This window comes from Vulpes vulpes, chromosome 11, assembly GCF_048418805.1.
Source record: "Vulpes vulpes isolate BD-2025 chromosome 11, VulVul3, whole genome shotgun sequence".
In the NCBI taxonomy this organism is placed as follows: Eukaryota; Metazoa; Chordata; class Mammalia; order Carnivora; family Canidae; genus Vulpes; species Vulpes vulpes.
In genome coordinates, this window is record NC_132790.1 from 94,505,344 (window position 1) to 94,533,189 (window position 27,846).

At 39.9% G+C, this 27,846-nt stretch overlaps 1 protein-coding gene across 10 annotated transcripts in view; it reads left to right on the top strand.

The window, feature by feature from the left end:
• The first annotated feature begins 1,301 nt into the window (after positions 1-1,301).
• Positions 1,302-27,846, top strand: part of HPS3 (HPS3 biogenesis of lysosomal organelles complex 2 subunit 1) — a 39,303-nt gene continuing 12,758 nt past the window's right edge. For 9 of the 10 annotated variants that reach the window (XR_003237562.2, XR_011995302.1, XR_011995301.1 and 6 more), the window contains exons 1-10: positions 1,312-1,603; positions 9,770-10,261; positions 10,804-10,975; positions 11,079-11,164; positions 13,388-13,580; positions 18,353-18,434; positions 21,285-21,439; positions 23,685-23,793; positions 26,055-26,236; positions 27,093-27,273. Coding sequence is in view for 4 of the 10 variants with exons in the window: in XM_026015771.2 (XP_025871556.2) it covers positions 1,387-1,603; positions 9,770-10,261; positions 10,804-10,975; positions 11,079-11,164; positions 13,388-13,580; positions 18,353-18,434; positions 21,285-21,439; positions 23,685-23,793; positions 26,055-26,236; positions 27,093-27,273 (1,869 nt within the window). In the remaining 6 variants the exon portion in view is untranslated. Of the gene's footprint in view, positions 1,604-9,769; positions 10,262-10,803; positions 10,976-11,078; positions 11,165-13,387; positions 13,581-18,352; positions 18,435-21,284; positions 21,440-23,684; positions 23,794-26,054; positions 26,237-27,092; positions 27,274-27,846 lie in introns of all 10 variants that reach the window. The other variant, XM_026015770.2, reaches the window with a different exon arrangement.

Below are 27,846 nucleotides of genomic sequence, written 5' to 3' on the forward strand. Positions count from 1 at the left end.
GCCTTCTATGAGTTTTCAGCTGACCAGAGCAACTTCCTTGTCCAGTTGTTGGCCTCACTTAGTTTGGTACCTGGTTGTTTTCCCACAAGTCCCTATTGGTTGGGTTAGGTGAAGGACAGTAAGATACTACTAAGGGGAGTACTTTATTCATCGAGATGGCACAGGAAATGGAGGTAGGTTTAACCTCAATCCCACTGCACCTAATTTGTAAATTCTTCAAAGAAAGGATTCATGAGGCTGACAACTGGAAAGGGACCAAAAGAAAATTTGTTTTTTTAGTTTTGTCCCTACATCATAAAGGGACACCAAAAGTAAGAGCATTTCTCAATCCCATACTTCCATATATTATTTTCAGGATAAACTGTAAAGAGTAGCTCTAATGCTCACTTCATCTAGAGGTGTGTTCTGTTTTTGTTTTAATTGGGATTGCAACCATGAGCTCCAACGTTGAGATATCAGGAACAGGTACAGGATACAGGTTAAGAGTAGTCTTAGGAGCACTGGACTGGGAGCTAGTGGATTTCACCCCTAGTCATTCCATCCTCTGGGGCTCAAAACAAATCTTTGGTCAAATACTGGTGGAGTTCACTAGGCGATGTCCACGGTTCTTCAGCAAACATACACACACACGTAATTTTTTATAAATTTATTATTATTATTTTTTTTTTTGCTAAGCACAATCCAGGTGTGTTCTTTCCAATGAAAGCATTCTAGAATTTCCGATATTTTGGAACAACTCCTCAGTGTGTTTAGGCCGCAGTCGAGCCCTGTGCACTGCACTGCAGGGCTCACAGCCCGATCCTCCAGGAGCTCACGGGCCATCGGGGAGACAGAAGTGATGCCCCTGAAGCAAGTACACAATGGCACAAGATATGCTGAAACGGATCCGAGGCCCTAAAACATCTCATCTAGGGCAGCCAAGGCGGGGAGGCAGCGGTTTGGCGGCGCCTTCAGCTCAGGGCGTGACCCCGGGGTCGCCGGATCGAGTCTCGCATCAGGCTCCCTGCACGGAGCCTGCTTCTCCCTCTGCCTGTGCCTGTGCCTCTCTGTGCTTCTCATGAATAAATAAATAATAAATAAAAAATTTAAAAAACAAGACAAAAACCATCTCGCCTAGCCCAAAGCGGTAACGCGAAGGAGAGCAGGTGCGCGCGGCGACCGCGGGGCGGGGGCCTCCCCCGACCGCAGGGGCAGCCCGCGGCGCGCAGGCGCACCGACCCCCGCCTCGCCTCGCTGCAGCCCCTTTAAGGGGAGCCGCAGGCGGCCCGAGCGGCGCTCACGTGACCGGCCCCGTGCGGCTGCGGGCGGAAGTGGTCCGGCCTCCGCCGCCGGCGCGGGGCGCGGGGCGCGGGTCTCCGGGCCGGAGCGGGCCAGCGGGCGGCCGCGATGGTGCAGCTGTACAACCTGCACCCGTTCGGGTCTCAGCAGGTGGTGCCCTGCAAGCTGGAGCCCGAGCGCTTCTGCGGCGGCGGGCGCGACGCGCTGTTCGTGGCGGCGGGCTGCAAGGTGGAGGCGTTCGCCGTGGCCGGGCAGGAGCTGTGCCAGCCGAGGTGCGCCTTCTCCACGCTGGGCAGGGTGCTGTGCCTGGCCTACAGCGAGGCCGGTGAGTAGCAGCGGGGCCGCCGGGGCCTGGCGCCGCCGAGCCCGAGCGCGGAGCGTCGCCGGCGGCCCCCCGGGCGCGGGGCAGGAGACTTCCCGGAGCCCGCGGGCGGGTCCCGCGGGGCCTGGCGGGGGAGGCCCGGGGAGCGCGGCGCGGCGTCGTTGCCGTGGCAACCGCAGGTGCGCGCCGGCTCACTCTGGTCCCTCGCTCGCTCGCTCGCTCGCCAGAAAGGCCTGTGGTTGAACGAGCGATGCCCAAAACACCCAACTCAAAAGGACAAAAAAAAAAAAAAAAAAATCTCGAACATGTACAAAGGGAGGGCGAAGAGTATCCGAAACCCCAGATGCTCGCAGCGTCAGCAGTGACGCGGCCTCGTAGCCAGTCCTTTTCCGTCCATACCTTTTACCCGCTTCTTGGGGGGTTTTGCAAGTTCACGTTACATGCTGGTGTTTAAATCTATGCAAGCGGAGCTCAAGTCGTAACCACCACCCTCCCCCGCTCAAAACAGCTAGCGGCGTCCACTACCCTTTTTTCTTTCTTTTTTTTTTTTTAAGATTTTATTTATTCATGAGAGAGACACACACATACAGAGAGAGAGAGGCAGGGACACAGGCAGAGGGAGAAGCAGGCTCCATGCAGGGAGCCCGATGTGGGTGGGACTCGATCCTGGGACTCCAGGGTCACGCCCTGGGCTGCAGGCAGGTGCTAAACCACTGAGCCACCGGGGCTGCCCCACTACCCTTTTTCCACCGAAATGTGAAGCAGCGCCTAGGAGGTACTTAGGAGAGAGGTACAGTACAGAGGACTGTGTGTTCTCTTTCAGCAAAAGACTGTGATTTGGGTACTTGGTAAAAATGCTTCTCCATCATTTTTCAATGTTGGTAGTTTCCCCATCCCCTTCCCCCTCCTTTTTAAAAAAGATTTTATTTATTTATTCATGAGAAACAGAAAGAGAAAGAGGCAGAGAGACATAGGCAGAGGGAGAAGCAGGCTCCTCGCAGGGAGCCCGATGCAGGACTCAATCCCAGGACCCCAAGGTCATAACCTGAGTTGAAGGCAGATGCTCAACCGCTGAGCCACCCAGGCATCCCCCACTATATCTCTGTTTTATAAAAATCCAACATTTAAAAATAGATGGTACTTAGGATTACAGGGGGATTTACCGCAAGCTTCTTTGAACTGCCTAATCATGCGCTTAAAGTTTGATTCCTGCTTCTCAGGAGGAGTGTGAAGGTATAAACTGCAGTATTAATGGTAGAAAAGCCCATGACTCAGGAGCTTGCTAATGGGGCAGAGAGCATTAACTTGGAGGATTGGAGATCTCTTTTTTTGTTTGTTTGTTTTTAAAGTTGAGATACTAGATCAATTCTTTCTAGACATTGGGATTTTGTGGATCTGTAAGAAACCAGGGGGCTGTCATACCTAGTATCTGACTATTCATTTTGTCAAGTAGAGATAAGTATTTCTAAAAAATGAAAACCGTACTATTTACTGTAACAGTAAGAGAAGAAAGCACTTAGACCTACGTATTGGATATCTTTGTTTTATGAACAACTTACTATGTTGGGGTTTTTTTTGACTAGTGAAGATATCAACAGAAGCCCTCATTGGTTCACAGATAATGTTCAAAACCACTCCTTAGATCTGTATGTTCTCTTTCAGGAAAAGATTGTGATTTGGATATTTGGTAAAAATGCTTCTCCATCATTTTTCAATGTTGGTAGTTTCCCCATCCCATTCCCCCTCCTTTTAAAAAAGATTTTATTTATTTATTAATGAGAAAAAGAGAGAGAGAGAGAGAGGCAGAGACATAGGCAAAGGGAGAAGCAGGCTCCCTGTGAGGAGCCCAATGCAGGACTCGATCCCAGGACCCCGGGATCATGACCTGAGCCCAAGGCAGATGCTCAACCACTGAGCCACCCAGGCGTCCCCCACTCCCCTTTTAAGCATAGAAGTTCTCATCTTCAAGAGCTCTAATGACTGGCAAAAAAAAAAACCTCACCAATCTCAAGGTGTGATGTGTGTGTGTGTGTGTATGAGAGAGAGAGAGAGAGAGAGGCAGAGACAGTTATATCTACATGATCTGCCCCATTCTTCTAAATGGACATTTATTCTGGAATTGGAAGTGCCAGGCATTATGTAAACTTCTAGTTTTCTTCTGTGTCAGTAGTGGTGAATCTTGGGATCCTTAATGTCACTACTTATACTTATGGGGAAGCTTGAAAATGTGCTGATGCCTGGAACCACAACCAGAGAAAACTGTCAGTTTTCCGGGGTATGCCCCAGCACTGGGTGAGTCTAATATTAGGCAAGGTTGAGAACCACTGACCTAGTGCCATACTGGCTGCTGTAGGCAGCGAGTAGCCTGGTAACCTTATGAATGAGGCCTTGAAAAACAAAGACTTTTTATAATCCAGTTGGCTGTCCTAAAGAAAGTTCAGGAGTCATGTGGTATGTCATTAGTATGGGTCAGGTGGCTCAAGGGTAACATTCAGTCCTCAGCTTAAAGACTGGTTCAGCCCCTGGGTACAGCTTCTATTAATCCACGCATAGCTGACTCACAGCTATCCTGATACCCAGATAACTTGTCTTCCACTTCTTAACTTTTTACTTTTGGTCTCTTTCCTCCCGTTTACAGTTACTTAGACATGAGGATTTCTGTTCTAAGTGCCTAGTGTCTTTCTCTGTAGCAAATCTCCTTTGTGAGAAACAGAATGAATCTTATATGAGCCACTTATATTTATTATAAATGCTTTGCAGGTGTCTTGCCCAAGTAGAAAATATTTTCATTTTTTTAAATCTAATTAGCAGGATACTATTCTTGTTTTATAAAATTTGGGGTTGTTAGGGATAAAGTAGGTAGAAATTTTGAAGGACGGAGGGTCCTAACATCATTTTTTAAAACATTTCACTCTTTTTTTTTTTTTTTTTTTTAAGATTTTATTGATTTATTCATGAGAGACACACACAGAGAGAGGCAGAGACATAGGCAGAGGGAGGAGCAGGCTCTCTGCAGGGAGCCCAATGCAGGACTCAATCCTGGATCCCAGGATCACGCCCTGAGCCAAAGGCAGACACTAAACCACTGAGCCACACAGGCGTCCCTAACATCGTTATTGATAATGAAAACTTAATATAGGCTTTGTATGTGAAGTAAGGAAGAGGACACATGAAAGTTTATTACTCTCAAAGGAGAAAGACTTGGTGGCCAGGGTTGAGTGCTGTGTGGGGAGCGCTGGTGCAGGGTATATGTTTGTGGTGTGTCTGAAGCTGGTGGTGCATGGAGAACAAGACCACACGGCCCTCATTGCCTGTTCTTTAGCACAAGTGTATTAAATGAGTCTACTGCATCCCTCTAAATACTACCTACCATCTCTTAACTTTTCTAGAGCCATAAAACGTATTTTGATGCATCATATATTAATTCTGCCTTTTGATGTCAGTTTTGTCATCGGAGCAGCCTTTTCCTTACTCTGGTATTAGTATTAACCAGGATTATGATCTTGCTATATAAAAGGAACCTTATTATTTTAAAGAATCAATAATCTCAGCTTAAGAATAAATATAAGAATGACTTTTTAATTTACTTAATGAAGACAGAAGCTGTTGTAAAGTAAGTAGAATAAAGTCCTGACCACATATGTGGTCATTATTTTACATAATGCCTAAAAAAATGTTTATAAGTCAGTCAGAGGAAGACAAATACCAAATTATTTTTATATGTAAAATCTAAAATCTAAAAAATAAAAAACAAAAAAACCTAATTGGTGGTTGCAAGGGGTGGGGAGTGGGGGTTAGGGAAACAGGTGAACTATTTTTTTTGTTATTTGTTTCTTTAAATAAATTAAATTTTTAAAAAAGTTTAGTGTCTTTCTTTGATAAAGTGCTATTAACCTCCACAGAATCCTCTAGATTTATATCTCCTTTTTAACATTTTGAGAAATAGCATAATTGGAGAATGAGCATTGGCTTTTGAGTTAACCAGATCCAGGTTTAAGTCCCATCACTATCTTTTGTTGGCTGTGTTGCCTTAGGCAAGTTACGTAGTTTATCTAAACCTCAGATTCCTGATCTATAAAATGGAGATGAGATAATATCTTGAAGGTTTGTTGTCAGGATTGACTCCGAGAACTCTAAATCTGTGATCATAATGCTTGTCAAGTAATCGCACTTAGCCAGTTCTAGTTCATCATTTATAAAACAAGTTACTAATCTGAAAACATACAAGACAGTATGGGCACTATCTATAGTTTGCAGATTATATATAAATGATGCATAGACTTTATCAGTGAAATAGGTATATGTTTATAAATGCATGAAAAAACAATGTTACTTAGATCAATTTATACATTAATATTAACAATTAATAATCTTAGTTTTAAAATTCATTTATTAATTTGAATATGACACCAAAGCACAGGCAACAAAAGAATAAAGTAAATTGGATATCATCAAAGTTAAAAACTTTCAAGCATCTGCAAAAGACACTAAAACACTAACAAGAGATTGAAAAGGCAATCCACAGTATGGGAGAAAATACTTGCAAGGCATATACCCAATAAGGGATTAACATCCAGAATATATGAAGAACTCCTGTAATTTAACAACGACAAAAGCCAATTCAAAAATGGGCAAATAGGGGCAGCCCGGGTGGCTCAGCGGTTTAGCACCACCTTCAGCCCAGGGTGTGATCCTGGAGACTCGGGATCCAGCCCCACGTCAGGCTCCTTGCATGGAGCCTGCTTCTCCCTCTGCCTGTGTCTCTGCCTCTCTCTCAGTCTGTGTCTCTCATGAATAAATAAATAAATCTTTACAAAAAAAGGATTTAAAAAAATGGGCAAATAGACATTTCTTTAAATGACCAACAAGCACATGAAGAAATGCTTCATATTATTAGTCACCAGGGAAATACAAATCAAACCCATTATGAGTTACCATTTCATACCCATTAGGATAGCTGTTATTTAAAAATGAAAGAAAGCAGCCAATGTTTGTGAGAATGTGGAGAAATTGGAACCGCTGGGCACTGCAGGAATGTAAAATGGTAGAACTGCTGTGGAAAAGTGTGGTGTTCCTCAAAAAATTAATTCCCATATGATCCAGCAATTTCACTTCCTGGAAGTACATAAAAGTAATTGAAAGCCAGGACTTGTGCAGATGTTTGTACATCAGTGTTCACAGCATTTTTAAATGAGAGCCCTTCCAAATGTCCACTAACTAAAGAGAAGATAAACAAAATGTGGTATATGCATATCTGCAACTGCATGTTTGTTGCAGCATTATTTGTATCAGCCAGGACATGGAAATAACCTCAATGTCCTTAAACAGATGAATAAATAAAATGTGGTATACACATAAAATTGAATATTATTCAACCTTAAAAAGCAAAGGGAATCCTTACACATGTTATAACACAAATGAACTTTGAAGACATTATGCCAAGTGAAATAAGCCAGACACAAAAGAACAAATATTGTATGATTCAGTTTTTTTTTTTTAAGATTTTACTCTTTATTTGAGAGAGAGCACAAGCAGGAGGGAGGAGCAGGCTCTCATCTAGCAGGGACCCCAGTGTTGGACTCGATTCCAGGACCCTGGGATCATGACCAGAGCCAAAGGCAAGTGCTTAGCTGACTGAGCTACGTAGGTGCTCCTGTATGACTCACTTTACATGAGGTATCTAGAATGGGTGAATTCATAGAGACAGAAAGTAGAATGGCCACTGCCAGAGTCTAGGAGTGGGGGAGATTAGGAGTTATTGTTTAAGGGATACCGAATTTTGAGGAGGATAAAAAAAGCTCTGGAGAGAGATGATGGTGACTGCACAACAACGTGAATATACTACATACCATTGAATTGTGTACTCAAAAATGGTGAAAATGGTAAATTTTGCATGATATATATTTTACCAAAATAAAAAATTAAAAAAAAATCTTTTACTGGGGATCCCTGGGTGGCTCAGCGGTTTAGCGCCTGCCTTCGGCCCAGGGCATGATCCTGGAGTCTCGGGATTGAGTCCCACATCGGGCTCCCTGCATGGAGCCTGCTTCTCCCTCTGCCTGTGTCTCTGCTTCTCTCTGTCTCTGTATCTCTCATGAATAAATAAAATCTTTTTTAAAAAATCATTCACTGAGGAAATTCTAGGATGATGGAGGTGATAAGACATCTTTTGACCCAACTCCATCCAACTGATTCTTCGGAACAGAGTAAGCAAATTTATGGAGCCTGCAGGGTGCAGTTAGGCCTTCTGCCAAGACACCCAGGGAATGAACAGGCTCCATTCCTGTGGTATCAGAGGAACCAGTAGTAAGAGAAGGCTTGCCTTTCTGGAAGGTTGGCTCATTTTGGACAAGGAGAGGACTTGGCCAGCCCACCGAGTATTTGCAGAAAGGGGCTGCTTGCTTGATGCATGTGTATATGGGAAAGCATTATGCTAACAGCAGCATTTCCATTTCGGTTCATTGGAAAAGGGCTTATTTACCAAATATTGTTAGTAAATAGTAGGTTCTACATTTGGAAAAACCTTGACTTACCTTCTCAGAGTTGTAAAGATTAAAAGGTCAAATTAAAAAGCCACTAAAATAGAATACGTAAGAGTATATTTATGTAATTTGGAGGGCATAGGAGACTGTTTAAGCAAATTAGGAAATTCAGAGACCAAGAAGGAAACGATATATATCCGACTACATACATACCTGATTACTTTTATTATGGCAAAAGATGCCATAAGCGAAATCAAATGTTAAAGAATAGACTACAAAAACAATTTGCTATTCATGACCAACCAAAGATTAATATCGCTTTCACCCAGAGAGCTGCTATTTCTTATTAAGAAAAACAAACATCCTAATTAAGTAGATAAATTGCAGAAGAGAAATCACACGTGGTTGATAAACAGAAGATGGCCAGCTTTAGAAATGGTCTGGAAAATATACATTATAATCACCCCATCACATTGAGTCAGTGAGGATATGGGGAAATGGGCATGTCCAAACAGTGCTGCTGGCAACATGAGTTCATCTTATGCAATTGTAATAGACTCTGGCAATATCTCAAGATTTAAAATGTACCAGCCCAACATTTGCACTTTTGGGAATCTATGCCATTGAAACAAACCCCTAGGAAATAAATATATAGGTATAGGCCTATTTATGAAGTTAGCATGAAGTATGGTGGCAGGAAAACTGGAAAAACTTGAATATATATTAATAGGGGAATTGTTGAGTAAATTATGGCACATGCATACATAGGATATCAGATAGTTTTCAATAAGACAATGTTAGATACCCATGTATTGATATGGAAGGTAAGACTTATAATTTTTAGAAGTTGAGGATTATTAAATATATTCCATGCGATTCCATTTTGGTGAAAAAATTAAAGCACTAGTCTGTGATCTATGTTTATATGAGAGAAAGGTATATAAGGACACATATTGAGCTAGCTCTGTGTTAACGCTGGCTTCTCAAAGCCTGCACTGCAGGAAAGAGGTAATGCTTTTCATTTTGCATCTCATTACTGCTTTGATTTCTCACAACAGAGAGTAACTATAAAATTATAATTTGAAAAAATCAGCAAGGGAAAATCAACTTGGATTTAAGTTTTATTTAATATGTATAGCTTTATCCTACTTCTCAGAGTTGACATGAAGGTGTGACTTGTGGGAAGAGGGTCTTTGAGAGCCACAGGAAACACTCAGAGCTAATATAGGGAATAAAATGTACAATTTCTATGTAAGCTACACAAATTATTAATGGATTACCGTAAGACATAATGAGGAGAGATTTATTTCAAAACCTAAATGCCTGATGTCAGTTAAAAATATACCTAAGATCCGGGGTGTCTGGGAGCTTAGTCTGTTGAGCCTTTGATTCAGGTCATGATCCCAGGGTCCTGGGAATTGAGGGTCCTGCTCGGGCTTTCTGCTCCTCAGGGAGTCTGCTTTTCCCTCTGCCCCTCCCCCTGCTTGTGCTTGCTCTCTCTCTCTGTCAAATAAATAAATAAAATCCTGAAGAATATATATATGCCTAAGATCCTATTAATTAGGGTTTTGTTCTCATCAATCTTTAACCATTTACAGGAGGATTCACTAATAGTTCCTTTTTATGGCACAAAGAAAGTGGTTGTTTCTAATTACATATTCTAAGTATAATCTTATTTCCTCCTCAGGAGACTATTTGGCAGCAATTGAAGAGAAAAACAAAGCAACATTTCTACGTGCATATGTGAACTGGAGAAGTAAAAGGACCGAAAACTGTCGCGTGTGTATCCGGATGGTGGGACATAATGTGGAAGCGCCCTTCAATGACACCTACAAGGACCAGATGTCGATTATTGAAATGCCGCTTACTGAGGCCCCATTGTGCATCTCCTGTTGCCCAGCGAAAGGAGACCTTCTTGTTGGTTGTACCAATAAGTTAGTCTTATTTAGTTTGAAGTGTCAGATCATTAATGAAGAATTCTCAATACTGGACTTTGAGCGTTCTTTAATTATACACATAAGTAATATCATTCCTGTTGAAATTTCTTTTTGTGTTGGTTATATTGCTCTCATGTCAGACTTAGAAGTCTTAATCCTAAAACTGAAGTCAGACCCTAAAAATGGGGAGAATGTTAATCACCAGCCACATAAGACCAACAATCCAATGAAACAGACAGAAGGTAAATGATAAATTTAACTTAATTTCTTAGGTGTAGAGAAAACTCTTACTTCTGGCGATCTCTGAAGGATATGTGTATGTGTGTGTGTGTGTGTGTGTGTGTATTTATAGATCCAGTTATTCCTGATACATGGGTTTTGGGTTTACGATCTGGCTGCCCCTATCTTACTTTGCAACATGTTAACATGTTTCAGCATATACTTGTCAATAGAAATAATGGAAGAGCTAGGAGGAGTTTCTAGCCCCAGTTCTCATAAGTTGGATGGACTTTGGGTTAGGAATACCATCTCTGAGTTTCAATTTCACATGTGTAAAATTAGGTTGATCATATCCTGTTGTAGTTTACCGGTTGTGAGGAGTAAATGAGGAAGTGCTAAGGCTTTTCAAAACCATAGTGGCTTGCAAATATATGAGATGTCTGTGTGTAAATAAATAAAATTTCTATATGTCTATTTAATTCGTATGGGGGTGTTGTGAAACTTAATTTTCATTCAAGTAGTACTTGGAGGTATTAAACTCTTTTCTCAAAATTTATTTCTTAAGGTGCCAGTAATGAAACTTTGCAGCTTGAGTCAGATGATTTTGTTATCTGTCAAAAGCCCATGGAACTTCTTGGTGAAAAAAGTAGCCAATCTGGGATATCTGTTACACTGGAGTCAACGGGATTAGCTGACGAAAAAATAAAATATTACCACGTTCAGCACCTGCTCTATAAGTATTACAAAGCTTTTCATTCACCAGCATTTAATATATATTTGCCGGCTTAGAAGTACATAGAAGTTAGATCTCTTCTTTCTTTTCTTTTTGTAAACTCACAGACGTTTTGCTCCTGATATTTCATCATATGTCTTAGCTGATGACATCAAGTTACATTCACTTCAGCTGCTACCCATTTACCAAACAGGTAAGTATGGCAGTGCTACAGTGCAGTGAGGTGAAAAGGCCTGGGCTCGAGGGGAGTCTGATGTGGTAATACGTTAGGTTCCTCTACTGAGTCTCCTGTGGCCTTGAACAGGTTCCTTAGCAAATAATGCTAAATAGTGCTCCTGTGAGCATAGAAAGGGAAGTTGTTTCTGCTAGAAGAAGCCATGAAGGGGACACGACAGAAGAAATGCATTTCCCTTTTTGAAATGGTTACTTGGCTCAAAAAGGGAAATTGAACCTTGTTACAACTGGGGTTTTTTAGCTGGCTATTTGGCAAAGCTTTTTCTGATGGCCTTATGAGCAAGGTGGGCAAATCTTGACTGAATGGGAAATTCATTCAAAGCAGTAGTTTTCAACCTTGTTGCATTTTGGACTTACTTGGATGCTTTAAAGAATACTGATGCCCAGGCTCTACATACTGGAGAATCTGACTTGATAGTCAACTCTGGTGCCTGGGCATCAATAGTTTCTTAAAAGCTCCCCTGGAACCTAATGGGCAACCAAGATTGAGAATCACCATTGAGTTTTATACTTAGTCCTGGCCTGCCTAACATCTTTAGATGTTGCCTAGGGACAATATAAATATTATTCTGATACAATGTGTTTATAAACTTCTTTTAATTTTTACTTTTTTTTTTTAGAAAACATTTATTTATTGACTGCCTACTATGTTGGGTATTGTTTTCTTTTAATTTTTTTTGTTGGAGTTCAATTTGCCAACATGTAGTATAACACCCAGTGTATGTTGGGTATTGTGCTGAATATTAGGGGCCCAGTAATGAGCAAAAGTAGGCAAAGTACTTGCACTCGTGGAGCTTATTGTCTTGTGGGGGAGGAAGCAGACATTCGATTATTTTCAGGGAATAAGCAATTACATACAAAATGAGTGCTCTGTGGAAAAAGAACCCTACCTTGAGAGCCTGTGACAAAGATATTAACCTCATTTAGGGGTCAGGAAAGGCTTCCCAGGAAAGAGGATCTGAAGAGTGAATCAGGGCTGATTTGGAGATACGGTTGGTGCAGAGGAAGCAGCAAAGGCGTTGTGATAGAGGAAGAATCTTCTATTTGAGGAACAGAGAGTCAAGACCTAGCGGTAGAGCAAAGCAGAGGGTCATGAGACAACGCTGGAGACCAAAGAGCCATGTTAGAGGGCTTCTATCTAATGGCTTCTCCCTTTTTCTCTTTTCTTTGCAGTCTATTTAGCAAGAAGCTAGACTAACACTATAGAATTTCCCAGAATCTGAATTTTTGCTAATTGACTCCCCACAGTGTCATTTAGCATGTTCCTGTATCCCCTATATTTTCCTGTGATTTGATAGCTTGATCTAAAGCTTTTTATTCAGTATGGTAGTCATTAGCCACCTGCTGCTCTTCTGCACTTAAAATGTGACTAATCCAAATTGAAATACACTGTTAAGTGCAAAATTCACACCATATCTTGAAGAATTAGTACAGAAATACACATATATATATAAAATATCTCATTAATTTTTCATTGCTTATTGAAATGGTAATAGGAATATATTGAGTTAATACAATATACTCTGAAAATTTTGCCTGTTTCTGTTTACTTTTTTAAAATGTGATTACTAGAAAACTTTAAATTACATATGTGGCTCATGTTATATTTCTACAATGCTGGTCTAGATTTAGATTATGATTAGATGATGATGGTAGTGATGCTTATGAAGATGATGATTTGGTAGCACAAGTAGTGCTGACTTCTCTTGGAAGGTACATGGTATCTGGTTGGCTTTTTTGTGATGTTAATAGCACTGTTGATTATTAGATCTGTTAATTTATTAGAGGTTGCAAAATGGTGATATTTTAATTGTATCACTCCCTTCTCATTATTTTTTTTTTTTTTAAGATTTTTATTGATTTGAGGAAGAGAGACAGCATGAGCTGGGGGAGAGGCAGATGGAGAGGGAGAAGCAGGCTCCCCACTGAGCAGGGAACCCAATGTGGGGCTCAATCCCAGGACCCTGAAATCATGACCTGAGCCAAAGGCAGATAGTTAACCGACTGAGCCACCCAGGTGCCCCTCCCTTTTCATTTTTTACTGTTATTCTTCTATGAAGAGCAGCTTTTCCTAAGCAACTCTTTGATTATCCACTGATAGACTTTTTTGCTTGGAAAAGTTAAGATACCAATTTCTTTTATTTACTAGTTTCATGGGTTTCCCCCCATTTTTTTCATGCAGGTTCTCTTACTTCTGGTAGAAAAAATTTGTCTCAGGAAAAAGAGTTACTGAGTCTCTTCTGTTTTTTCTCATTACCTCATGTGGGCTATCTCTACATGGTTGTCAAATCTGTTGAATTAATGTCAGTTTACCAGTATCCTGAGAAGTCTCAGCAGGCGGTGCTCACACCACAATTTTTGCATGTCATCGCAAGGTATGTTACAGTGTTACTTGCTGGCCTTTAAGTCACTTTTTCTTCTGCAAATTCTTGGGGTGCTTCTGAAATGAGAATTGCGTGAACCAGCATATAGCATTATAAATTAATGATGTATATTTGTCTTTTGATGGCCCATATCTACCTTTTCAATATCAAAGATATAGATTATGGTTTTGCCTTTGTTTTTTTTTCTTAGATTGAATAGGGGCCTCTGTAAATACAGTTATTAATGAGGAAAAATGTTCATAAGGAATTTTAATGATAAGTCAGTGGGGCCAGTCAGGACACCTCTGGATTTCCTTTTAGATTTCCTTTTTTTTTTTTTTCTTTTCTGTCCTATCCTTTCTTTATGAGTTGAGTTATTTCATAATGGTTTAGATCTGTGAAGGAGCCAGAAAGACTATCTGATTCTAACCTCTGACTAGTACAAATGGGGAAATAATCCAGAGGTTGGGATTGGTGAGGTCGTGCGGCTAATTGGTGGCAGATGCCTTTTGAGTTGCCTTATCTTAATATGCTGGCACGTAACCTGGGTTCCTGAGCAGAATTTTGATCTCATTTCCTTTTATCTTAACAGTAACCGATGCTTCTGGTTCAATTTCCTGTTTTTTTGAGAATAGATTATGTGCAAGCCACTACACTGGGCCTTCTGGCCAAGCAACTGTGAATAAGGTACACCATCTGCTTTCTAAAGCAACAGCATGAAAGAAGGCCAGAGACACATACATGGGGCACAAACACTAGGGGATTTGTGAAAAATACGACTTTGTGAAAGTGGTGTATGAACTGCGAGGAGGGAAATCACTTTTGTCTGAGTCATACAGGAAGTTTTTTGTGCTTGAAGTGAGAAAAGCAAGCTAGAATCTACAGAAGTAGATTAGAAGAGAAAAGCATTATAGATACAGGGAAGATAAGGAACAAAGTCTATGTCTAGTTTTGGAGGAGCATCTAATAATTAATTGCATACGACAGTGATTTTTAACTTTTTTCAACTGGATGATAGAATCAGAAGCTACAGCAGGTGCTACAGTGTATTCAGACTACGTTGAACTCCCCTGGAGATTCTGCTACTCAGCATGGTTGCTGCCCTTTCCTCCCGTTGTCTGGTGTAAGGAGAAATCCTACTGTATGTCTCCTAGGTGAACATTGTGAAAATAGCTAGTCTGTAATTTCCAATCTTTTGCACACAGTGATGTTCTTTAACTTCATATGAAGCAGCTGGAATGCAAGAGAAGTAGTGCAAATAATGCTTGAAGAGAGAGCTCAGGGCTTTGAAAATTAAGGACTTTTAAAGGTTTTGATGAATAAAGTGGTGTAGTAAAAGCATTGCTTTAGGAAAATTAGTGGTGGCTGTCATGCAGGATGGATTGAACATGAGTAAATTGGTTCAGGGAAGGATAACGAGGAGCTGTAGCAGTGAGAGGATGAGGAAGAATGGATGGGAGAGGCTTCAGCAGAGAATGACAAGACTTAGTGTCTGATGGGATGGGGGGAATGGAGGAGGCCTGGAAAACCCCACCGGAATGTTGAGACTGCTTTTATGAAAGAACAGACGCTGGCGAAGTGTGGGGCAAAAGAAGTTTGGTTTAGGCATTTGAGTTTGAGGCACTTAGGGAATATCAAGGGGAAATGTAAGATAGGCTTTTGGACACAGAACCGGGGATTAGAAAAGAAAGGAAAATGTAGATGTCTTATTACCACCAAAAAAGTGCTGACTGTCATAGTAGCGATCATGGCTCCAAGAGTATGTAGCAGAGGAAAGTAGTTGGAAAACTAAACTCTGCTGAAGGTTGTGTTTAGGAAGGGAGGGAAGGAACAGAAGGATCTTCAAGGACACAAAAGAACCCACGGAACTATAGCATCTTAGAAGCCAAGGAAAAACTAGAGGAAGAAAGAAAGAATAAAATATTAATTACTGTCCCAAAATATTAACCTTTTCTCTATCTGATTGCATAGATATAAAGGATACTGAGAATTTAGTGATTTGATTTCCTAAATATATTTCCCCATCTCTCTTAAATATAAGTCATGAATTAGTTTGGAATATAGAGTCCTAAAAATATGGTTATGGGGATTTAAAAATGTATGGGTTTTGCCTGTCTCCGGGTAAGAAATTATTGAAGCTTTTCTTAATATCAGCACCAAAATACACTCTGACATCATTAGCTTGACTGTGGAAGCAGTAGACATTAGAATAGCCTTTGTTATATGTAAATTCAGATTCTTAATAAGGATCCTCACCGCTATTTTTACAATCCTATTTTGTTAAACTTATTTTTACATATTATTTTACCCGATAAATACATATTTTAGAAATATCTTGACCCATAAGTTTGTCTCGAAATGTTTCTTTAGGGACTTCTGGGTGGCTCAGTTGGTTCAAGTCATGATCCCTGGGTCCTGCGATCAAGCTCCCGTCAGGTTCTCTACTCAGCAGGGAAGACTCCCTCCCCCCTGCCTGCTGCTCCTCCTGCTTGTGCTCTCTCTCTCTCTCTCTCTGTTAAATAAATAAATAAAATCTTAAGAAAAAAAAGTTTCTCAAAGACTAGTATGTTTAAAAAAAAGCAATAGAAAAAACTTTGTTAAGACTCTAAGAACAACATAGAATCATGTAAATATCATCCTTTTAGAAATACATAAATGCATAAATGGGAAATAATCCTAGTCCTCAGAGTCAACCATGTCAACAATTGGTATATATTAGTGTCTGCCTTTGGCTTAGGTCATGACCCCAGGGTCCTGGGATCAAGCCCCACATCGGGCTCCCCACTCAGCAGAGAGTCTGTTTCTCCCTCTTCTTCTGCCACTCCCCCTGCTTGTGCTCTCTCACTCACTCATATTCTCTCTCTCTCTCTCAAATAAATAAAAATCTTTAAAAAAATTAGTCTAAATTCGTTCAACTTTTTAAAAAACAGTACATTTATTACTTATGATTTTTTTTTTGTAGAAGTAGATCATATGATGTCCACCGTTCAGCAACTTGCTTCACTTAGCAGCACATCCTGGACATCTTTCCATGCCAACACATTTCAGTTCATTTTTCTCTTATAATGCTGCTTAGTATTCCAGCAATAGCCAATAGCTGGATTATTGCAGGTGGAGGTGAGTCAGAGGACCAGCCTTTTTATCTCTAACGGTTATTTATTTTTATAGCCATAGCTACTTTTACTTGTCATTCTGGCCCCACCTGACATGCTTTTTTGCTTCTCACTATCTCAGAGTCCCTTTTACTCATTTTACTTTCTGGTGCTAACTCTCTATTCTAGATTTCTAAGTGGTGGTGCTACTATTCCAGTGATTGTTATGACTCCAGATGTCATGTCCTAGAACATTTTGGAAATAGAGATGGCAATGGGCTGAAGCTGCCATTTGTCTCTCCCCAAAACAGGGGGAAAATGCCCTAAGTGATATTTCTTACTTCCATAGTACAAAATCTCCCAACTGTGAAAATGTCAGAATGCCTTCCTTATAAAGAAGTATTTCTTCTATTTTTTAAAAAAGATTTTATTTATTTGAGACCGAATACATGAGCAGGGGAAGGGGCAGAGGGAGAGGAAGAAGCAGACTTACTGCTGGGCAGGGAGCGTGACATGGGGCTCCATCCCAGGACCCTGAGATCATGACCTGAGCTGAAGGCAGATGCTTAATTGACTGAGCCACTCAGGCACCCCAAGAAGTATTTCTTCTATTCAGCAGGGACTCGATCAGTGCTAGGTTTGCTTTATTTCAACATAGTTCATTTTTAATTCTCCTACTTTTAAAATTTGTTTAAAAAAAATTATTCCTATGGGAAAAAATAAAAATTATTCCTGAGAACCCACTGCAAGATGGGTTTTGTAGCAATTTCTAAGTTAACTGTTTTTAATGTCAGTGTTGGGGTGTTGATTTATCCACTAGTCACCAGGTATCACTAGTGTACTGACTGTGGGTTCTCTAGGTCATTTTATAGTTCAAGGCAGCCTGAGGCTATGGAAAGGCTAGAGGAGTGTGAAGAATAAGGAGATCTGGGATCTAATTTGGCTCCATTCTCCAGAGATGTCTTGAACCAGTCATAAGATTTCCATGCCCTCATCTTTAAAACAAGCTTCTGGGGTAGATAATTCTCAAAATTCTTTCAGATGGCCTGTGATTTTCCGTTCTACCATTGGATATGTGTTTGCATAGTCTCGGTGTGTTATCCAGCTTAATCCAGGCTCAATTTCATCCTGAGATGAATGAGATTGAGGTAGTAATCAGGAAACTTGGGTTCTAATCTTGGCTTTGATTCTTTCCTCTTTGTGCCTTGAGCAGATCCTACGGACATCATTTTGTCTGTAAAATGAGATTTTAAAAAAATTTAGATTCAGTTTGTCAACTTATATTATAACACCCAGTGCTCATCCCATCAAGTGGCCGTCACCCAGTCACCCCATGCCCCAACCCTCCAGATCCATGGTTCTTAACTAGAAGTGTACAACAGAGCCACTCATGGCACTTTGTAGAAATGTACATATCTAGATTCAGCCCTTAGAGATTATGATTCAGTAGGGGTAAGGTGGGGACTAGTTGTATATATATTTTTTTCCAGTCGTATATTTTTAAAAACACTCCACAGAGTTTCTGAAGTGCTCTCTTTGTTAGGAAGTAGACTAATCATCAACGTGTGGCAAATAATTGTGTCTTCCCTCACCCCCACCATTGCTCCGTTTGCCTCTGTGAAATCCTCCCAGCTATGGGCATGTTGGTTATTGTCCTCTGCTTTGCTCATCTCTATCTGTCCTCTTCCTTAGCAACAACCTACAGTGTTTCACAGTGCGGTGCAGTGCAGCGGCAGCTCGTGAGGAAGACCCATATGTGGACACCACCCTGAAGGTTAGAACTGGTTTATTTATGATAACGACAAAATCTTAAGATCAAAAAGGAATATGTGAATGCTTGCAAATTTGCTCTTGGGTTTAAGTTGGTGACTATTAAAGATTAAAGGTCTTAATATCTTGTCTATCAAAATAGAACTTTTGGACATAAAGTTGTAAGCATTTTATGATTCATGGTTTAGAAGACAATTGTTAAGATTGCTTTGCAAATATTTCACTCAGAATTTAGGTAGAGTGCATAGTTTTTAAAATTTGGTGGAGAATATGTGTAGTGTAACATCAGAGAGAGTATTTTACAAATATAGAATACTGCAATTATATTCTTTTTTAATGGAAATACTGATGGCTGTTGTATATAGCTATTAACAAAGCAGTACAGAAATCAGTGTGTTCAAGAGCACAAATGCATTAAAATTATTTATTCATTCTGTTATCAGATACGCCTATAATGCATTTCTGTAGTCTTAATCTAAGAGTTAATGGATGTGCTAGATTATGAATCTTATTTTCAGTGAGAAGTAATATGCTTATTCTCTGAAAAGCTTTTTTTTTTTTTTTAAGATTTTATTTATTTATCCATGAGAGACACAGAAAGAGAGAGAGGCAGAGACACACAGGCAGAGGGAGAAGCGGGCTCCCTGCAAGGAGTCCATGCGGGACTCGATCCTGGATCTCGGGGTCAGGACCTGAGCCAAAGGCAGACACTCAGCCACTGAGCCATCCAGGTGTCTGTCCCTCTCTGAAAAGCATTTGACCACAGAATAACCATAGGCAGTTTTATGATGAAATTCTTTATTTTCTGACCTTGAATTTCTGTTCTCAGAAATAGACTGATCCTTTGTGTGATAGTCATCATATGCTATTCCACTTCTCAGGTATAAACTACTTGACTGGATGTGTGTTATAAAGCTACATGCTGCAGGAAACTACCAAATTATGATGGCCTATACTTTAATAAGTTCGTTTATGTATATCTGGTACCTAGAACACCTTTTCCTAGAAAAATAAGTGTTCAGTACTGATGGTTATGTTAACAAGCCAGCACTTTGTAGTGCTTAATGTATCCAAGGTCCTCTTCCACTATCACCGCCACCCCAATTGTGACATACGATAGCGTTTTACGTGATCTGAGTTCTCTTCAGTAGCTCATGGCGTGGCTTGCCTATAGCTTTCTGTTACTGACGAGGCATACTGCCTATGTTTGGCCTCTTAAGAAATCTGAATTATAGCTTTCCCATGCCTTTCTGTCTGTGTTTAGGATACACACCATAGCCTTTTCAAGAGTATATTTTAGAAATAAGGGTTATTTCCCTAGTAAAGATGGAAAGCCAACAGATTCTTTGTCCCTCTCTTCTCTCCACACTTTGCTTTGCCTTTTTATTTTTTGTTTTTTAAACCAGAAAGACGTAGGCTTACATAGGTGGTGATGCTGGAGTGAGGGGTACATAGTAGATTGAGGTAGGATCAATCTACATTTGAAATGAAATCATGTTGCAGATCTTCTCAGAGTCTCCTAAAACCAGAGAGAAGGAACAAGGAAGAGAGAAAGGGAGATAAGAGAGATGGGCAGCTAGCTGGTGGGGGATGCTGTCCTTGAGGCCAGTCCTCTTGAAAGTGGCAGAGGGAAGGACAGTAATGGTCGTACCTTATGGCTCCCTCTTTCCTGTGACTCTACCATTCTTAAATTCTAGGTATCAGTTGAGCCAGCACATATCTAGCCCTCTTGCTCACTCAGACTTTGGAAGCTATGGTGTCTGAGAAAAACTTCACAATCTCAGAATTTGATCCAAAGTGTACATCTTATCTCTTTTTCCTCTGAGACTCTGGCTCCTCAGCACTAGCTAAGGCCATCTTATCTATTCTTAGGAATGAAAAAGTAGATGGAGGTGTTTCCCCAATCGCTTTGTACAAAGGGACAATGAAGATGACCTCAGAACCAAAATAATGTTAATGGAAGAAAGGGCACAGGCCTGGCAGCGTCATTTTGTGAGCTTCCAGAAATGGCTCTTCTATTAGCTTATCCATTCTGCTTGAGTTAGTGCTCCCTTACAGGGACAGGAGCCTGGTTCCTGGTCCACGATTTTGTTCTGTTTACCTGACACACCCACTGTATGTCATCCATTCCAGGCAATGTTCGCACCTAAGGAGCTAACAGTCAAGGTCCTTCTGAACATGTAAGCATTTCTCCTCTGCACACCCATCCATTAAGAAACCATTTATGGGGATCCCTGGGTGGCGCAGCAGTTTGGCGCCTGCCTTTGGCCCAGGGCGCGATCCTGGAGACCCGGGATCGAATCCCACGTCGGGCTCCTGGTGCATGGAGCCTGCTTCTCCCTCTGCCTGTGTCTCTGCCTCTCTCTCTCTCTCTCTCTGTGACTATCATAAAAAAAAAAAAAAAAATAGAAACCATTTATTTATGTTCTTTCTGGGCAGTAGAATGACCTTTTATATTGTCTGATTTTTCCTAGAAACTACATTGGGGCATATCCCTGAACCAGCCCACTGTTAGTGGGGATTTCTCTAGGTGCAGATTACTAGCCCATAGCTGTACTCCTAGAGCTACTCTGTAAGCCAGACAGGGGTTCCCACAGCTGTCAAGGGCTCAAGAGTACCTGCTGTCTGCGCTCACTCAGTAAATTACTGAGTAGCTCTTTGGCAGGCACACATATAGTAAGTAGTTGGTTGCATAACTTTAGACGGGATAACCTCCTGCTCTGGTAAGAATAGGAATTTAGATTGTTTCTTTGGAACGGGGCCGAGATGGGGAGCAGGATTTTATCAAATAAACAGACTGATTTTTGAAGATTAAAGTTCATGTGCCTTTATTCCTTGATTTTTCCTTTACTAGGCTTGCCCACCTGTCAGTATGGATGTCTGTGCTCTAAGAATACAGCTTTTCATAGGTCTGAAAGCCATCTGTCACTTTAAAAACCACCTCATACTTTTGACCAAGGCAGACCCTGAGACCATTCCAGAGAGAAGAGAATCACCCAAGAGGCTTCTGTAAGCATCCCCACACTTCCCCACATTCCTGCCAAAGTTTCTGGAATCAATTGTTACTGGTATATTTTGTGTGTGTCCTACTTTATCTTTTTTAAAATCAAAACTTTGAATGATTAGATGGTTTGTCTATGTATTTTTTCCCCAGAGAAAGAAAAGAAGGTTCCAATGATCTCTATAATATTCTTTATATTAATCTTGGAATTTTAGAAGAAAAGGAATTATAAAATAGTTCCAATAAAAACCTGTGACATTTTAGATAAGTTCAAAGACATGCTCTCTTTTTTAAAAAAAAATTATATTTATTTGAGAGAGATAGAGAAAGAGCAAGAGAGCACAGAGAGGAAGAAGGAGAAACAGACTCCCCACTCAGCAGGGAGCCTAATACGAGGCTTGATCATAGGACACTAAGATCATGACCTGAGCCAAAGGCAGATGTTTAACCCAGTGAGCCACCCAGGTGCCCCAGAACATGCTCTTCAGTGTAATTAATAGGAAAGACAGAGCCTCTAATGCTAATCCAAATTACAAGGCTCTTTACTACTTTTTTTCTTTGACCTTTCAGTGGTTACATTTTTCCCCCCCAGGGATTACATTTTTATCCAAGTTTTATTTTCTAGTATTTCAACTCAAAAGAAATTAATAATGCATTTCTTACCTTAAAGCACATTCAGGAGAATAGGTATGTATGATCCACCTTAAGATAAAATTGCATTTTGGTAACACTAATCTTTGGTTGACTCTTAGATTTTCTGCTTTTACAGTTTTGGAATAGAATGCTTATTTTCAGACTAGTTAAGCCTCTGTTCAGCATTTTCTGTTCTGTGAACTTTAATGGTAGAAATTAGATGATGATGATTTTTATGTTCTCCTATGAACAATTTAATTAGGAAAGAAATCTGTCTGGGGGAAGAGAAGCAGATAGTGTACAGATGGTCCCATACTTATGATAGTTTGATTTACGAATTTTCGACTATGATGGTGTTGAAGGCAGTACCCAATCAAAAGAAACTATACTTTGGACTTTGAATTTGGATCTTTTCCTGGCTAGCAACATGTGGTACGATATTCTTTTGTGATGCTACACAGTGGCAGCAGCAGCAGCTCCCAGGCAGCCATATGATCACAAGGGTGAACAACCAATATACTTACATCCATTTTGTACCCATACAACCATTCTGTTTTTCACTTTCAGTACAGTATTCAATAAATTACATAAGATATTCAATACTTTATTATAAAATAGGCTTTGTGTTAGATGATTGCTAATGTATATGTTCTGAGCAAGTTTAAGGTAGGCTAGGCTAAGTTCTGATGTTCAGGAGGTTAGGTGTATTCAATTTATGATATTTTCAATTTTTTGTAGGTTTACTGGGATGTGGCTTCATCATGAGTCAAAGAAGAGCTGTATTTCTAGTCAAGCATTAGTTTTTATTTTTAACTTGTTTTCGCTTTTTCAAATTTTTTGTGTCTGTGCTTTGTGCCCCCAACAGGAATAATCAGAGGTTGATTTGGGTTACTGGTCGCTCAGAGTGCACACTCAGTGTGCACAGAATGGTCTGAGACTGACTGACTCTAAAAGCTTTCTGGAAAGAGGAAGAACAATTTTCAATCTTGCACATTTGACATTTTTAAAAATTCTATTTTTAACTGATTTTTTAAAACTCCAACTTATTCAAAGGTTTCTTTGGTCAGAGGTCTACATTTTAGAGATTGTATACTAAAGAAAATGTATCACATAGTGACAGCAAGAGATAAGATAGTACTTTAAGCAGACCCATGGTTATATGTGTCTTCTGCATTTTCCCAACAGCCCTGAGTGTTTTGCCCATTATTCTGCTGGAGCTTCTGCTTAGATTGGTGGCATGAGGCATGCTGGACTCATAAAGGCCATCTGCAAGAAAGATACTGGGCACAGGCACTTTCTCAGCCAAGTCCCTCTTCCTTTTGAAGGGTCTTGCCTGTTCTTTGAGCATTTTGCCCATTTAAGAATTCTTGTGGAGTAAATTGGAAGCAATTGATTTATCAGTAAATGAGAACTGTAGAATATTAAATGCTGAAAGCCTATATAGCATTGTGAACTAATTAATGTCCTATAGAAAAATAGAGTGTACAGCTAATCACTGAAGAAAACACTAAATGAAAATGATTGCATAGTTCTTTTTAGGTATCTAATACCATTTAAAATTGCCATTTATTAATTGCCATGTCATATCTTACAATTCTTGTTCTTTGTTTTGCCTTTTAGTTCTAGAAAAGGAACCAGTGTTAAGCTTAAAACACCTCCTGTAGCTGAGGCTGGGTGGAATTTGTATATTGTGGATACAATCTCACCGGTGCAACTGTACAAAGAAATGGTACTCCTTTCTGACTTCCAACTCTTATTTATAGAAATTTAAAGTGAAATTCATGACCAGATATTGATTTTAATTATCACACATTCAGAATGCCACAGCCAACCAGCTTGCAAGCTCTATCTTACAGTAGTGTATATCTTTCTGTTACCTTCTCGTTTTCACAGCTCCTGACATTTGAGGAGCCAGTAGAAATTCTCTTCACTAAAATAAGACTTCTTTATTTATACTCACCCTTCAAAGAGGATCGATTAACCAGTCTAAACATAAATAGCCTTTGACCTTTATTTTGAACCCTAGCAAAGAGAACCAGGAAATGGAGCTGAGAGAAATCTTAGATCATTTATTCCTGTCTCACTCTTTGAAATATTAGCAGATTATCTTAGGGCCCTGTGCACCTGCAGTGTTGTCCTGTGGGTACAGCCCAGAGGGGGCACCCCTCTTCCTTTTTTAAGAGTGACGGCTGCCTACTCATCACTGGCAATTTTTTTTTGACTCTTTATTTTGAAATAATTTCAAACTTACAGAAAAGTTGCAAGGAAATGAATAGTAGAAATAAAGCCCTGTAAATTCTACACACAGATTGACCCATAGATATTACCCCTTTTGCTTCTCTCTCTTTTTGTACTCTTGTACTTTTTTTTTTTTTTTTTTAGATTTTATTTATTTACTCATGAGAGACCGAGAGAGAGAGAGAGAGAGAGAGAGACAGAAAGAGAGAGAGGCAGAGACACAGGCAGAGGGAGAAGCAGGCTCCATGCAGGGAGCCTGACATGTGACTTGATCCTGGGTCTCCAGGATCATGCCCTGGGCTGAAGGCGGTGCTAAATGGCTGAGCCACCCAGGCTGCCCATACTCTTGTACTTTCTAAACACACACACATATCCCCCCTCCCCGGCCCCCATCGCAGTTCATTGGAAGGTAATTTATATGCATCAGAGCCTAATGCCCCTAAATACTTCATTGTATGTTTCCTAAGAATCCAGGTATTTGTTTACATCATTGCAGAACAGTCAAATGCTTAATACATTTAACATGACACACATTCCAGTTTTGTCAGTTGACTCAGTAACAAACTACCAGCATTTCCCTTTTTTTTTTTTTTAAAGATTTTATTTATTTATTCATGAGAGACGCAGAGAGAGAGAGAGAGAGAGAGAGAGGCAGAGACACAGGGAGACGGAGAAGCAGGCTCCATGCAAGGAGCCCGATGTGGGACTCGATCCTGGGACTCCAGAATCACACCTGGGCTGAAGGCGGCACTAAACCGCTAGGCCGCCAGGGCTGCCCGCATTTCCCTTCTTTAGTACAGGGGCCAGTCTAACATCAGGTAGTACATTTAATTGTCATGTTTCTTTGGCCTCCTTTAATCTGGAATAATTTCAAAGCCTTTATTTTTTATGGAATAGACATTTTTTTAAAATAAATTTTTGCCCCTCCACCTTTTTACAATTTTTTATTATTTGTTTATTTTTGTTTAGATTCAGGTTACATATGCTCATTCTCAGCCAATATGTTGCATAGGTAACATTGTGCCTTTCTCAGGGTGTTACATCAGGAAGCACATGAGATCCGGGCCTCTCACTGGTGATGTTAATTTTTATCATCAGGTCAAGCTTTCGCTTGATTTGTCCCTGGCATTTTAATGCTGATAATTGTATCAGCTTTTCCCTGTCCTTTTAATCTTGCTTAATTGAAAGTCTTAAGACTTCGTCTAGATGATTTGCTTGCTGGAATCTGAAAATACTGATTTTTTTTTTTTTTTTTGAAAATACTGATTGACTTAGATTAGCTAGTGATAATTTTAATAAGTCCACTGTGGGTTACAGAAATAGACCAAGTAGCACCTAATTTATCACCTGAAACTACAGTAGAGGAAGAATACTCAGTCTGAGTTTAAGAAAGATTTAAATCACAGAACTTAAAAAAGTTAACTTCTTCATATATGTTTGTTAGCCTTATCGACCTATGACCAAATTATTGCTAAATTAACAGTGTTACAATGTTATTTATACCTTTTCTAGTGATTAGCACTGTTTAACAAGGGAATGTTTTCAAACATATATTAAACTGGCTCTTGGATTGTGGGAGAAAAGAACACCTCAGGTAGGCCCTATCAGGATGCTAAATAACCACTTTTTAGTTTTTAGATTATAATGTGTCTATGAACTTTACTAACAAAATTTATAGATATTCTTAAGAACCAGGAGACTTTTGAGTGTCTTTCTGCAGCAATATTAGCCATTGGCCTTTTTTTGTTTCAGGTAGACTACAGTAATACCTACAAGACTGCAAAAACCCAGAGCTGCATCCACCTTCTTAGTGAGGCTCATCTGTTAGTAAGGGCTGCTTTGATGGATGCCAGTCAGTTGGAACCTGGAGAAAAAGCAGAGCTTTTGGAAGCATTTAAAGAAAGCTGTGGGCACCTTGGAGACTGCTATAGCAGGTTGGTTTGCTTCTTGGAAACTTGTTAAAGAAGCCATTTTGACCTTTGGGTGTATGTACTAGCTTTTCCGTGTAGCTACCTGATAAATGGGGGAGTCCATGAGGGGAGGTGGCTCATTTATTCAATATTTTTTCCACAAGCATTTGTTGAGCACATACCGTTTGCCAGGTGCTATGCTAAGCTTTGGGTTACAAAGATGACCGTGACTTTTTCCTGTCTTCAAGGAGTTATAAATTATTAGATGAACTATGAATCTCTAGTTCATGAGTCTCCCTCCACTTAATTTAGGAATTAAGTTTCTTTCAGGCCTTCTGGGCATGCTCATGACCTTGAAAATCCTGGAAACAGCTGTTATTACTAGTTTATTGCCTGTTAGCCTTAAGGGAAAGATACTGGTTGGATGGCCTGTGATTTTAATCTTAGTAGTTAGTGCTTTTATGATTTCAGAAAAGGACTGGGATGAATAGTGGTTTTCATTTTTGAGAATGATCTTTATAGATTTTTTTATATATGATTATTTCAGAGGCTTACTTGACCCATGGCAATGATTATAAATTAATAAAACAGACTTTTTGTGCCTATCAATACCATTATTTTAGAGCCACATTATAAATACTGAAATTCACCTTATGAATTATTTTTCCATTTTTAATTATAAGCAGGCAAAAAGAAACTGTAATTAGAATGACTTTATAGAATGAAACTTGGGAACTTGTTCCAACTGCTAACGGCAGTAGAAGAGTATTTTGAGATTTATGTCGTCTGGAAAGCATTATCTGTTTTATTATCAAATGTTAGACATCCAGGCTTAAAAATGACAAATTTGAGGGTTTTTTTTTTACTTCCTTCCCTTTAGGCTTGACACCCAGTATTCCCACCTCGCCTTGCCCTACTATAAGATGTCTGGTTTGTCCATGGCTGAAGTTCTAACCCGAGCAGACTGGGTACTAGAGGATGGATCGCAAAAATATGAGAGGGGATTAATCTTTTACATTAATCATTCACTTTATGAAAACCTGGATGAAGAATTAAGTGAAGTTAATATAGTTTTCTATTTACTTATACCTAACTTTCCTAACTTTTCATTTTAGCAATTTATTTTATGTAGTACTGTTTAGAAGTCAGTTTCCAAATATTGTTCTTTGGTATTATTTTCTCCTGTTCCTAAAAGGCATTGAATGTGTCCTTTTCTTCATTAATAAACCTAGAATTATAGCTTAGAAAAGAACTTATAATCACCATCTCCTATTTTCTCATTATATAGATGGAGGAACATAGTCCATTGTGGTTGAGTGACCTGCCCAGTGTGACAGGAGTATATTTTTAGAAGAATGACACACACCCAGGGCCTTGCCTTCCTTCTTCTCTACAGCCCTTTGTACAACCCTGGTTCTCCCAAACTCCCAAATGTCCAAACCTTCACTTATTAAATCCTGGCCCAGTGATCTTTAGGCTTATTCTTAGCCCCTTATGTATTTTTAAAAAGAACTGAGCGCAAATAGATAAAGCTGGACGTTGTAAGACCCAAATGTTTTAAGGTTTTGAGAGAAATGAAACTTTTTTGTATAAATTACTTCATTAAGTATATTTTATAATAAGCTGTAATTTTT